The 12,405-nt window shown below is 40.3% G+C and overlaps 1 protein-coding gene and 1 long non-coding RNA gene across 2 annotated transcripts; one reads left to right on the forward strand and one right to left on the reverse strand.

Annotated features, from left to right (window-relative positions):
• Nucleotides 1–548: 548 nt before the first annotated feature.
• On the reverse strand, nt 549–2,127 carry SOX21 (SRY-box transcription factor 21). The gene has a single exon (XM_031958555.1). It carries the CDS (start codon nt 1,981–1,983, stop codon nt 1,156–1,158), a length of 828 nt encoding a protein of 275 aa, XP_031814415.1. The 5' UTR covers nt 1,984–2,127; the 3' UTR covers nt 549–1,155.
• Nucleotides 2,128–3,347: 1,220 nt separating this feature from the next.
• On the forward strand, nt 3,348–8,850 carry LOC105750016. Its single transcript, XR_001120845.2, has 4 exons — nt 3,348–3,414; nt 3,640–3,694; nt 4,356–4,471; nt 7,730–8,850. It is a non-coding gene; the product is annotated as an uncharacterized LOC105750016 (long non-coding RNA).
• The last annotated feature ends 3,555 nt before the right edge of the window (nt 8,851–12,405 follow it).

Consider the following 12,405-nt stretch of genomic DNA (forward strand, 5'->3'; position numbering starts at 1 on the left):
ATGCTATTTTTCAGTTCTGCTAAATAATAAATATATAATTATCACTCAGACAAAAAGTCTGATTTAACCTTACATCAAATTGCGATCCTGAAATGGTTCCGCAATTAAAAAAAAAAAATTGACTTCGAAATTAGATCAAAATGTTGGAGTCTAAAACTGACTCAAATTTTGTACAACGTAAATAACACATTTTCGATCAAAGATCTAGCATTTCCATTGACATGTACAAATTTACAGTTTTAAACTGAAACTTAATGGTAATGGAAAAATAGGAGCTGTCCCCCCCCTCCCACCCACCCCTTTAAGTTGTGACTGGAGCCCTCCCCAAAAATGAACTAGTCTTACAATATGTTAAAAACACAAAACTACAACACAAAAAATAAAAACAACCAAAATTCAATTGACAACCCTCTACCTAACATACTATTTCTTTTTCTGTTTCCTGTTCCAATTTGCATAGGACAAGGTAAACAAAGGAAACAACGATCATTTCATATACAAATGTCAGATTTATGTCCATCACTTGTCAAGAATGGATCTTGTTTGGCTGTTCTGCTTGTTGGGGGGGGGGGGGGAGACATTTGCGGAGTTCAGATAGGTAAACATGGCCCAGAGCACCACAGCTCCGCGAAACTAATAATAAATCAGCTTTCCCAAGTTGGTCAGAAAGCATTTTCGGATGGAAACTTGAATAGAATGCATGCAACAACGAGCAGAATAAAGGGGAAAAAAATAGGAAAGAAAAAAAAAAGGAAAACCAACTTTTTCCCCCATTCAACCCCAATGGGCAAAACGCAACAGGTACAGAAGTGCATAGGAGACACCACTGATGTTCAGACAACAACCGCCCCTCAAGAAAAGTTTGCGGTAGAAGTGACGGTCTGAAATGATCTTGTAAACAAACAACATACACGCGCTCATACACCTTTCGCACTCGTGCATCACTTTCGCCTCTGACTTGGGTACCTATACATATTATATACGGATATATACAGACAATCACAATAAGGAGGAGAGGGTAGGAGGACATATAGCTCATACCTATACATATGTACATGCGCGGCTGTATAGCTGAAACCTCATTATTAAAGCCACCCCTATTTGTACAGATATTTACACACGTTTGTAGCTGCTGCTGCTGCACCCCGCGCTGGGTCATAACGCCGCGGCGTAGGCTGCAGGGTAAGGGTCCAGCTGAGGTTTGCCCATGCCGGGCAACAGGATGTAGGCGAGGGGCGGCTGAAGTCCCGGGCTTGGCCAGGCGCTGCAGTTGCACGGAATCATGTAGCCTGGGTTGCCGGGGCTGGGGTGCGAGTGCGTGTGCCCCCCGGCGGCGGCAGCAGCGGCTGCAGCTGCTGCGGCGGCCCCGTGGAAGGCACCAGCGCCCGCCGTCGGGTAACCCAGAGAGGACGCGTAGGGGAGCCCCGAGGAGGACGAGGAGATCTCTGCCATTTTAGAGCCCAGGTCCAGCAGAGAGTAGGGGCTGCTGGCCGCAGCGGCTGCGGCCGCGGCCGCCGCAGCTGCCGACTGAGGAAAGAAAACGCGCGCGGCGGCGGCGGCCGCGGCCGCCGCGGCTTTCTCCGGGTTGGCGAGCAGAGACTCGGGCACCAGCCCGCTCCCGGCGCCCCCGTGCAGCCCGCCCCCCGCCTTCAGCCCGTGGTGCTCCGGGTCTCCCACGCCGCCCAGGCCGTAGGGCACCGGGAAAGCGAACTTGTCCTTCTTGAGCAGGGTCTTGGGCTTCCTCCGCGGCCGGTACTTGTAGTCAGGATGCTCCTTCATGTGCATAGCCCGCAGGCGCTTCGCCTCGTCTATGAAAGGTCGCTTCTCCGACTCGGTGAGCAGTTTCCACTCGGCCCCCAGCCGTTTGCTGATCTCCGAGTTGTGCATTTTGGGGTTTTCCTGAGCCATTTTGCGTCGCTGGGCCCGGGACCACACCATGAAAGCGTTCATGGGCCGCTTGACGTGGTCCACCGGTTTGGACATGCTCTCCGCCTGCAGCGGCTGCAGCCCGCAGCCGGCCCCCCCGCACTGCCGGCTGCTGCCGCTGCCGCCGCCGGGTCCCTCGACCCCGCCGCCTCCGCTCTCGGCCCGGAGAAAATCAATGTTGGCTGCTCTAGGGAAACCAGTCCAGGAGCTGTAGCAGCGGGAAACTTCGTTAACCTTCTCGGCCCGGCGACTCCCGAGTCCGGGAGAAGGAGGGGAGCAGTAGGAGGGGGGGTCCCAAACCAGAGACAGCGCTCCGCAGCCCCGGCAGTCCACCTGACTCTGGACCAAACTGACGGGATTATATCCTCCCGGGAATGGTAACTTATCAGACGATCCCCCACCCCGGGGAGGTGCGACTTTCGTTTTGCTCTCGCCTGTCGTTTTTCTTTCTTCTTCCCCGGTGCCCGCCGTTGGACACTGATTTTTTTCCGCTTTAATTTTTTTCTTCCTGTTTAAAACCAGCCACGGAAGTTGTGCTCTAGAGTCTCCACAAAGTTCAGCGTGGATCCCGGCGATTAAGAACAGGAAAGTGCCAAAGAGGGGTTTTCTGCTTCGGAAGTGTCGGGGTCTTCCTCGTTGGCTTTCTCATTTGACAGCAGCAGATGGAGATGATGGGGAGTGGGGGAGGGCGCGGTGTGGGTGGGTGGATGTCAAGGGCAGCCCAGCTAGAGCTTGGCTCGCCACTGCAAGACAGATCTCAGCAATAAATAAACAAATAAAAACAAAATAGTCACGATATCAGTCCTCTTCTAGAGCATGGAATGGCCAAAAAGGAACCTCAAATCCTGGATAGTCCCGGGGCAGGCAGTCTGGAAAGTAGAGGGAGCTGTCCGCTTTTACCCCCCCAGCAAACTGCAGCGGCAGCTGCTGGCCTCTTTCTCACTCCTGACTGTATGGGATGGGATGGGGGGTGTAAGGAAGAGGAAGGAAGGAAGGAAGAGAACCTCAGACTGGGTTCTGGGGATGGCTCTTTGGTGGGATCTCACCATAAACTGTCTTCTTTGGGAAATGCACTTCTGCTTACTTTCTTTCCGGACATGCTGGCCAGGTTGATTCGCTTCGTGGAGGTGAGAAGCTGGAGTCAGCGGCCCTCGGTTCCACTCTCTCTCACCTCCTCGGCTCCCAGCCCCAGCCCCAGACCATGCGCTCCACTTCGAATACGAATTTGGGGGTTCGCGGCTTCTCTCTTCGCTGCTGCTGTCCTCGCCAAAGAAATACAGACAACTCCCGGGATCCCGCAGTAGTCCTGAAGCTGGGCGCGGCGCCCAGTTCCGAGAAATCTAAGCTTGGAGTTCCTCCTTTTCCCTCTCTCGCGCAGCCTTGTCGGGGACTTGCAACAACTAACTTCACCCAAGTTTCCCCTCCACCTCTGCGCCGGCGCCGCCAAAGAAGCTTGACTCTCGATAGCTCTACTCCGTGCGTGTTTGTGTGAGTGTGTGCGCGTCTGGGTAAGAGTGCGCGCGCGCCCTGGCGAAGTCTTTCTATCTCTCCGGCCTGGGAGCCGTGGAGGGGAGGGGAGGGGACTGGTGGTGGAGGGGACTTAATTAAAACACTCTACCACCTCAGTTATAAAGTCCGCACTGGGGATTCCCCCCTCCCCCACCCTACCCCCCCACCCCCCTCCGAAGTTGGCTCAAAAGCTTCTCTTTTTAGGTTGTACCTATTCCTGGTCCTCACGGCCCGCTGGAACAAACTGAAAAGATTTCAGGTAAGTACTGAACTCCGCGTGAGTATGTGCATTGAGCTGGCTATATGTTTGCATGTACAGTTGTGTGGGTGAGTGTGTGTATATCTGTGTGCATGCGGAGGAGGTGGAGCCCAGAGCTTGGTGAGAGGGAGGGAGGCGGGACTAGTGTAGCCCCCCACCCGCCCCCACAACCCCCAGGACTTTGAATTAAACAGGATTCCCTCCTCCTCGCACACGCTGTCCTCTTCTCCTCTCTTCCAGCCCCTCCCCCCTTCCCCTTATTCCCCTCCTCTCCCTCCCCTCCCCGGTTTTTACTTGAGTGCAGGTTTGAGGGAGTGGAGGGATTTGAGCTTGGCGGTGAGTCTGCGCACTACTTTCCTTTCCCCACAACTGGTGTCAATCCTGCCTAGCTGGAGAGTTCTCCAGCTAGTTGGCTGGGGAAGCCTCCGTTCTTACAATACTTGAGGCTGCTACTGCCCCTACCAGAAGGAAGAGGAAGACAAATAAGAAGAGTTGAGAGACTAAGGAACCCCCTGGGAGGAGGGTTAGGACAGATAAATCAAGAGATCCTTGTTTCTCTAGAAAATATTCCCACTTTCCCCAGGCAAGAAAAATCTTCCTTCTCTTTAGGTAATCCAGTTTTTAATGTCTGCAGATGCTTCTCCCTTTCGCTTCCCCTTAGGATGCTCCCAATCAGGTTTGTTGGTGTGAAAAATACCTGCTAAAACAGTGAGTGATCTTGGCAACAATTTCTTCAGCAAACCAGCTTGGGCTGAAAATAGGCATCCTATGCTCACGGTATAATAACCTCTTTATAAATCCCATGTTTGTTATGTTTAAACCAAGTGTTTGGGGCCATGTGATAGTTAAAGAAAGTACACTGCAGACTTGCAGTAATTAACGTAAATGCACAGGTAGGCTGTGAACAGAAATCAATAGCAAGGCAGAAGTAAGACAATATTACGTTTATCAGGGATGAGGATGTAAAACGAATCACTTTACTAGAAGTTTCTAGACTGTTAAAACAGTCCGATCCTTTAGAAGCTTCTCTACTATTTCCTTGATCAGTGACAGTATATAAAAAAAATTAAACAGCCCGTTTTTATTTGCATATTTTCTTCACTTCTTGGTATGCTGCTGCACACTTATAACACGATCTGTTTGAGAGCTTTGTTAACAAGTTGGCCTGTCAGTCAGGGAGAACTTGCTTGCCTTGTTTCCTTGGCACATTGGTTTTGACCTAGCTCTGTGGTATGTGGAAGAAGGAACTCCTATAAACTGTTAACTCTTTAATTTGTTACCATGAGATTTATGTTGTATACAAAAGATTCCTTTATTATGATTAAACACTTAAACTAAACCTAAACCTACTGTTCAGATTGATTTAAAGTTAGTCTTGTTTCTGAACTAATTTCAAAGAATGAGATTAGAATTGTTGCCTTAAATCTGAACTGTCTATTCACTTCTTTCCAGTTGAATTTAAGAAAAGATATCAGGAAAGACTAAGAAGGGTTTTTATTCATTCTTTAAAAGCCATGTATTATATATATTTATAGTATTTGATTTACATAATTTGTGTATTGGTAAACTGATTGGATTGATTTTCTTTAAAGAACATCTCTCTAAAGAATGTTTAAAATGTTCTCTATCATTGACAGATTCCCGGTGAAGTGGCATTAAGATACCAGCAAATATAATTATACAGATTAAGATATTAGACATACTGTTTATAATTCCTGGCTTTTTATTCAGTTTAACTTATTTAAAGTAAGTCTGAGGCAGAATTATTATAGTCATATAAGGAGTTTGTGTATAAATAATTGCCATGTATAATGTTTGAAAGACTGTTATTCCATGAATATTAATTAAGGTTAAATCTGAAAATTAAAATCTTATGTTTCAAGTTTAAATGTGATTAAGATTGATTAAGGTGAATAATTGTCATGGTTAATGAAAACCATTTTTATATGACCTTCCAATTTAAATGAGAAAAACTACTTTTTTAACTGCAATAAAAAGAAGTGTTTATATTAAGTGTAGATATACTACATATACAATTACATCTTTGAATAAGAAAAAGTATAGGACTTTTCCTATCAACATAATCTGTGAAATATTTCTTGTCTGATAATATTAAATGTGCCTTATTCTACCCCTCTTTTGAACATACCTATATATGAAGTTGTGGAGGGTCTTTCATAAACAAGATAATTGTGATTTGTATATTTCCATTCTTTGCCAAAGGTCACACCATGGGCAGAAATTATGCCATAAAACTATTTGAAAATTGATTAATAGATTTAGAGAGAAATAAAAGGACTTAGTAATTTCAAGTCAGGAGAGTATCACTGTTGATCTACTGTCAACACAATCAGAAAAAAAAGTCAAGAAAATATGGTGCAAATTAGAGAAAACTACCCTTTATTATACTTTAACTCTTTTGGTTGAATCTGATTGGGTTAGGGCTTTACTAGTAACCATTTTAAATAATTCCATGCTTCTAATTTATAATTGTTCTTAAGCTTCAGAAAGAGCATATTCCTCACTTCCCATGGTCTTAAGTTTAAATTGAGAAGAAATTCTCTATTAATCTTCTGCATATTTTATATTAAGATAAGCTCCAAGGAGAAGGAGACATTATATTTTGTCTGAGTGAATGAATCACACATAAAAATATAATGGATAGCAAATCTTAAGATGTGTGATTTTGGTATAATTAATTCTTGATTAGGAGCCATAATGGAGAACAGCATGAATATGAATGGGGTGGGGTGGGGGGGTTCATTTTTGTTTTTGTTTTTACTGGCACACTGCTTTACTTGTTATTAAAGTCATATCTGAATACTGAAGACTGGCTCTGGAAAAAAGCCTACCAGTTGATGATGAATTAAAATACTTTTCCTTTGATGATTGCCCTATTAAAGGTCTCATTTCAGTTCCTTAACTTACACCAGGAGGCAGCAGTGAGATTGTTGGGAAGTCAAATGATTCTTTGACAACAACAATATTTTTGCATGAAAGAATGGGGAGATGACTGGCTCTTAAAGGCTCAAAATTGGTTTAGAGGAAAGGTAATTATTACCTTTCATCTGTCTCAGTTCTTGTTCCCTGCCTTAATCTTCTCCACCACCTTCCCACTCCCAGCTAGTTGTCAGTGAAATGCTTCTAGTATCATGGAGAGAATAAAACCACAGCAAAGAAAGCAAATTAGTGGAATTTTGATAGGTGACCAGAGGGAAATAAAGATTGCACAGGAAGCTCTTAGATGGAAAAGTTCATTCCCTCCCAAAACACAGGTAGTCTAAAGAATACATAGCAAATTGTCCTATGGAGAACTAATAATTAAGTATACTTGGTTAGCAATTCTGGGGTCAACTTCTAAAACATTTGTAGTGAAAAAAAAATTTTCCCTCAGGGATTATCAGGTTTTTTATACAATCTACATAGGAAAAATACAGATCATATGATCTATTGCTGTGCAGTGGTTGGAATAGCGCTAGCACAAATCCCTGGGCAAAATTGGGAAGCAAAATTTGTCTTGATCCCCTCTATTTTACAAATCCCTTGTCTTTGGGCATCTAGTATCTTCAAATTCTGATCCCTTGCTTTCCAGTTTCCAACTTTCTAATCCTCTTCCCAAACTAGAACTTCTTTTGGTAGTTCTCCTGCATCTTGACCTTTTCCTTTAAACATCTCCTTTCCATAAAGGCAAAACTTAGTATTTTATCCACTGACTCACAATCTTTTTTTTTTTTTTTACACTCCTCCCCCACTTCCATGATGACAACCATTTAATCTGATACATCAATCTATACCTGCTACAATCCTTGATATCTTCCCCTTCCTCTTCACAATTAATGTGTTTAGAAGTAGTTTTCTCCAAAGTCCTGATTTTGATGGTAGATTAGATAGGAAGAGATGGTATCATAATAAGCCAATGATGATGCAGTTTGAAGTATGTGTATCCACTTGATAGCATTTAAATCACATGAGTTAATTGTCTACATTCTTTATATATGGATGTACTGATTGTGATAACTTTTTTCTTTCTTAAAGGGTGACAACCTATTGTTCATGCTACCATGAGGTTGCACGGACAACTCATAGGGTTGATCTGTTGATCTACATCTTGGACAAACAACATGCATGAACAGTGAGCTAGATCCACAACTTAGTATGAAGTTGAACTGCATTGTTTTGGGGAAATTGTGTAGGTTTTGTAATCATTGAAAGTTTCTTTCTGAAACACAGATCTTTTTAATGATTGTTGCAACAGTATTCTTCTGGTTATAGGAGTCATAGAATGCCACCATTTCAAGAATTTAAAGTTGACCGTCACCCAAAAAGCATGATGATAAGGAATTGTTTATAACATATTTCCAAATGAAAATTATGTAAGAGAATGGGTATGGGGAGAAAGAAGAAGGGAGCGAGGGAGGGAGAGAGGAAGACAGGGAGAGGGAGAGAGAGGACTAAAAAACTCTAGAGGCTATATTGAAAAAGTGAAAAAGGTTAATAATGGCTAGCCAGATTGTAATGATGACATTGATTGTATGCAGTGTCAAGCAGATTACTGGGTGGACTCTCCATGAAGGATTTATGGGAGACTGTGGACAAGAACAACTCGGCATGGGAGGGCATAGATGGCTTACCATTTGCATCATCAGAGAGAGAATATTTCCATCTACAAGATCATAGAGCCATCACATGATTGAAGAAGACTTAGCTTTTGTTTTCTAGTCTGGATTACAAGAATTCCATTTAAGAAAATGATTTGTGTGTTTTCTTATAAAAACAGGTGTTTATATAATATATCAAAGCATAATACCAGGTCAGGGCTATTTCATCTTTGTGAAATTACATGGTATCAGAATTATACATTGTATGCAGTTTTCAACTCTGCTTATTCATACTTTTTAAACCAAAGGTTATGAATAACTGAAAATTATATGTGTGTATATATATCTTGTATATATCTTAAAGTAATTTTATTTGCCCTTATTAAAAAAAAACATTGCTTAATTAAAATTCCCCGCCTCATGTTTACTTAAAATTACCATTTAAACTTAAATTTGAAATTCCATTTATATTTATTTTATTGTGGTAACTGAGTTTTGAGCTGAGCACACTACCTAGCATATGGTAAGCACTTAATAAATATTTATTATGTATGACTATTGCAATACAGAGTTGCTTGAATTTTTTTGGTTTTTGTCTTGTTTTGTTTTGGTTGTTTGTAGTAGGGTTTATCATATATAACAATACCCTCTCATCAGTTTCTATATAAATTTATTTCCTCAGCCAACATGGATTGCACATTTGTAACAGACACACAGGCATACTCATATCTCCTTTGTTTTCCCTTTTACCTCCCACCATACGCCCAGAGTGTGACATATTCTCTTTTCCAACTTAATAAATATTTATTTTAAGCACCTCCTGTGTACAAGGAATTGTAGTAGGTCTGGAGAATACAAAAAGGAAAAAAAAAAGAAAAATGGGACCTGTCTTCAAGAAACTTACATTCATAGTGGGAAGGAGAAAAAAATAAGATATTTACACAGATAATAAAAAAGTAATGTGAGAAGAAAAAGCCCTGGAAGTTGGAGTGAAGGTGAGAAATGATCTCAAGTAATGGCTCCTTAGCTGAACCTCAGAAGGAAAATGAGCTTTCTGAAAGGTGGAAATGAAGAGAGAGTATATTCCAAGCATGGGGATGGCTTGTGTGAGTGTAAACACTTTTCCAGAGTGTCTTCTAATATTTCACTTTTCATATTAAAACAGATTGAACCAGGGTAATAATTACATGTGGGTGATCCCTGATAAGTCACAGATTTACAAGTAGAAAAGACTCATTTGTCAACTATTTTGTATTACTCTTCCACACATTTATAAATTGCTCTCCCTTCCTTCCCTCCCTCCCTCCCTCTCTCTCTCTCTCTCATATACACACATACATACACAAATGAATTATAGTCTCAAAGCTCTATTTTGCAAGTCTTTCCCTTTCCAGCCAATCCTATATATTAAAACTATCTTAAATTATGACCTAAAATAAGTGTGGTATTTTGACTTTGTAATTTGAAGATTTGTTTGTATTATCAATAACTTCTGTTTTTAGTTCAATTCAACAAATGTTAATTGCTTAATTAAGACGCGAACATTAAGGGGGTTTAACATGGAACCCTATGTTAAATATGTTGTGGGTGAGATTAAAGTTTACTGAAGATGTAGTCCCTGCTCTCATAGAATTTATAGCCCTGTAGGAAAGCATGACAAATGTACAAAAGCCTACAATACAAAATAATATGTAACACATGCTTTTAAAATGTACAAATAAAATGCTTTGGAGGAGATAATTTTAACTGACAGAATCAGGGAAGACTGCATGGAGGAAATGGGATGGCTGAACCTTTATTGTAAATTAAAGTACAAATCGAAATATAATACTGTATGATGATATGAAAACCTGTAATTAGAGAAAAAGTTGAATTGTCATTGTCGGATAGGAATAAGAATAAGGAGTAGTATAATATGTTTACTATGGAAATGTCTAAATTAACATAATATACTTAGGTAATTACAAATAAATAAAAAAATTTTCCAGATTCTAATATGTACTTTGGTAAAAGCAATAATTGTTCTCCTTTGATGTGATAACACATTTTAATTAAATACATTATTTTAATATTCTTGTTCAGTTGTGTCTGACTGTTCATGGTCATTTGGGGTTTTCTTGGCAAAGATAATTAGAATGGTTTGCCATTTCCTTCTCCAGCTCATTTGACAGATGAGGAAACTGAGACAGTTAAGTGACATACCCAGAGTCACAAAATTACTAAGTATGTGAAGCCAGATTTGAACTCACAAAGATATGTCTTCCTAATTTCCTTCTGGGCACCCTATCCTCTGCAGCACCATGTAGCTGCATTTTAATAATCAATAATCTAGCAATGAAATTAATTTTTTTCTATAACTTATAAGTTTGTACCTTATTTTCATTTTTTAGTCTGAGTTTAAAGCAGCATATCCACATATTTCAAAGATATTTTGCTATTTGGCCCACTATATTTTTTGCTTTCTGTCATTTTTGCCAAGTCAACATGACAGTGTCGAGCACAATGGATAGACTCAGTCTTCAAGTCATAAAACCCTAGTTCTCCCACCTTTGATACATTAGTTGTATTCCTCTGCCATGTGGCTTTCCTAAGAGGATGTAACATAAAACGATGAGATTCATTTTCTGATTTGTAGAAAAATTTTAATAGCAATTTTAATAACAATTCTAAAATCAAATAATTGAATAATGGCAACATCTTAAATACACAAAGTTTCATAAGGTAAAACCATTGAAGGAGAATATTTTTTATATATTTCATTATTTTATTATTAAAAACAACAATATCTAAGTAGTTTTACATCCTCTCAACAACTCCATGAGGTAGGTACTGTTATTATCCCTGTTTTACAGATGAAGAAACTAAGACAGAGAGATATTAAGTGACTTGTCTAGGGTCATGCAGCTTTGTGAGGCAAGATTTACAATGAGGTCTATCTTATTCCAAATCCAGTTCTCTACCTAATAAAATAATAAATACACTTGATCATTATATAATGCTTTAAGGTTGCAAAGCAGTCTTTTTTTTAGACATCAACACTTAGACCTAAGTAAGTATCACAGAGATCTTTATTTAATAAATGAGGAAACTGAAGCTAAAATGTCAGAAAAGGCAATCTGCTTTGGTAACACTTATGCCAGCTGGAAATTCCAAAAAAACAATGAGAGTCTTTTATTTTGTTTTGTTTTTAGGGAGGAAGTAGAAGAAAAGAAAGCTACTTTTATCCTTGATCATCCAAAGTCCTACAAATGTTCCTATTTAAAACTCCTTTGAGCAGCCTACAATTTACAGTTTCACTCAGTTACATATAGCCCACTGACAGTGTTTTCCAAGCAAACATTAACTCCCCTGCTTAGCCAATGACAAAGCATGAATGAAAGTGGGGAGTGTGCATGAGGAAGGCACATCCAAGTAACTTCAGACATGACAGTGAAATAAATATAAATACAATAGCTAGAGGGGGAAGTATTATAGTATAGTGGAAAGACTTCTCTATCTGTATTCAGAAGTTCTGCTTTCACATCCTGCCTCTGTTACGTTTGCTAGTTTTATGCTCTTGGGCAAGTCATTCTGTGCATCCAGCTCCCTTCACTTTAAAAAGAGACAAATGAATTAAAATGTTTCTAAAATCCTTTCAGTTTCTAACTCTATGATTCTATAATTTTAATCAATTTTCATTTATATCTTGAAAACTATTTGGCCAGAAATTTCTCTACATTTTTGATAATATTCAATATATAGTAGGTCAGTGCTTATTAGTGGAATGAATTAATTTAATTATAACCATAGCCCAGTCTATGGTAAGCAATTGGGATTTGCTATCAAGACCATGATTTCCCTCTAAAAGGTATATTTGTTTCTTTCATTGCTGAAGTAGAACAATTCCTTCATGCAGACACTGGGTAAAACACCTCCTGAACAAGCAAACATCATAATTCCTTCTAATTTTGTTACTTGGAGGTAATAATAAGGTGGCAAGCCAGAGAGATAAAGGAATGAGAAGAATGATGGTTAGTTTGATAGCAATCTGCACCTAATCATTTCAAGGGACTGAAAAGCTGACTCATGACCTCAGTGGACTTATCACTATACTGTATTTTTAGACTGGCATTG

This window comes from Sarcophilus harrisii, chromosome 3 (genome assembly GCF_902635505.1).
Source record: "Sarcophilus harrisii chromosome 3, mSarHar1.11, whole genome shotgun sequence".
Classification (NCBI taxonomy): domain Eukaryota; kingdom Metazoa; phylum Chordata; class Mammalia; order Dasyuromorphia; family Dasyuridae; genus Sarcophilus; species Sarcophilus harrisii.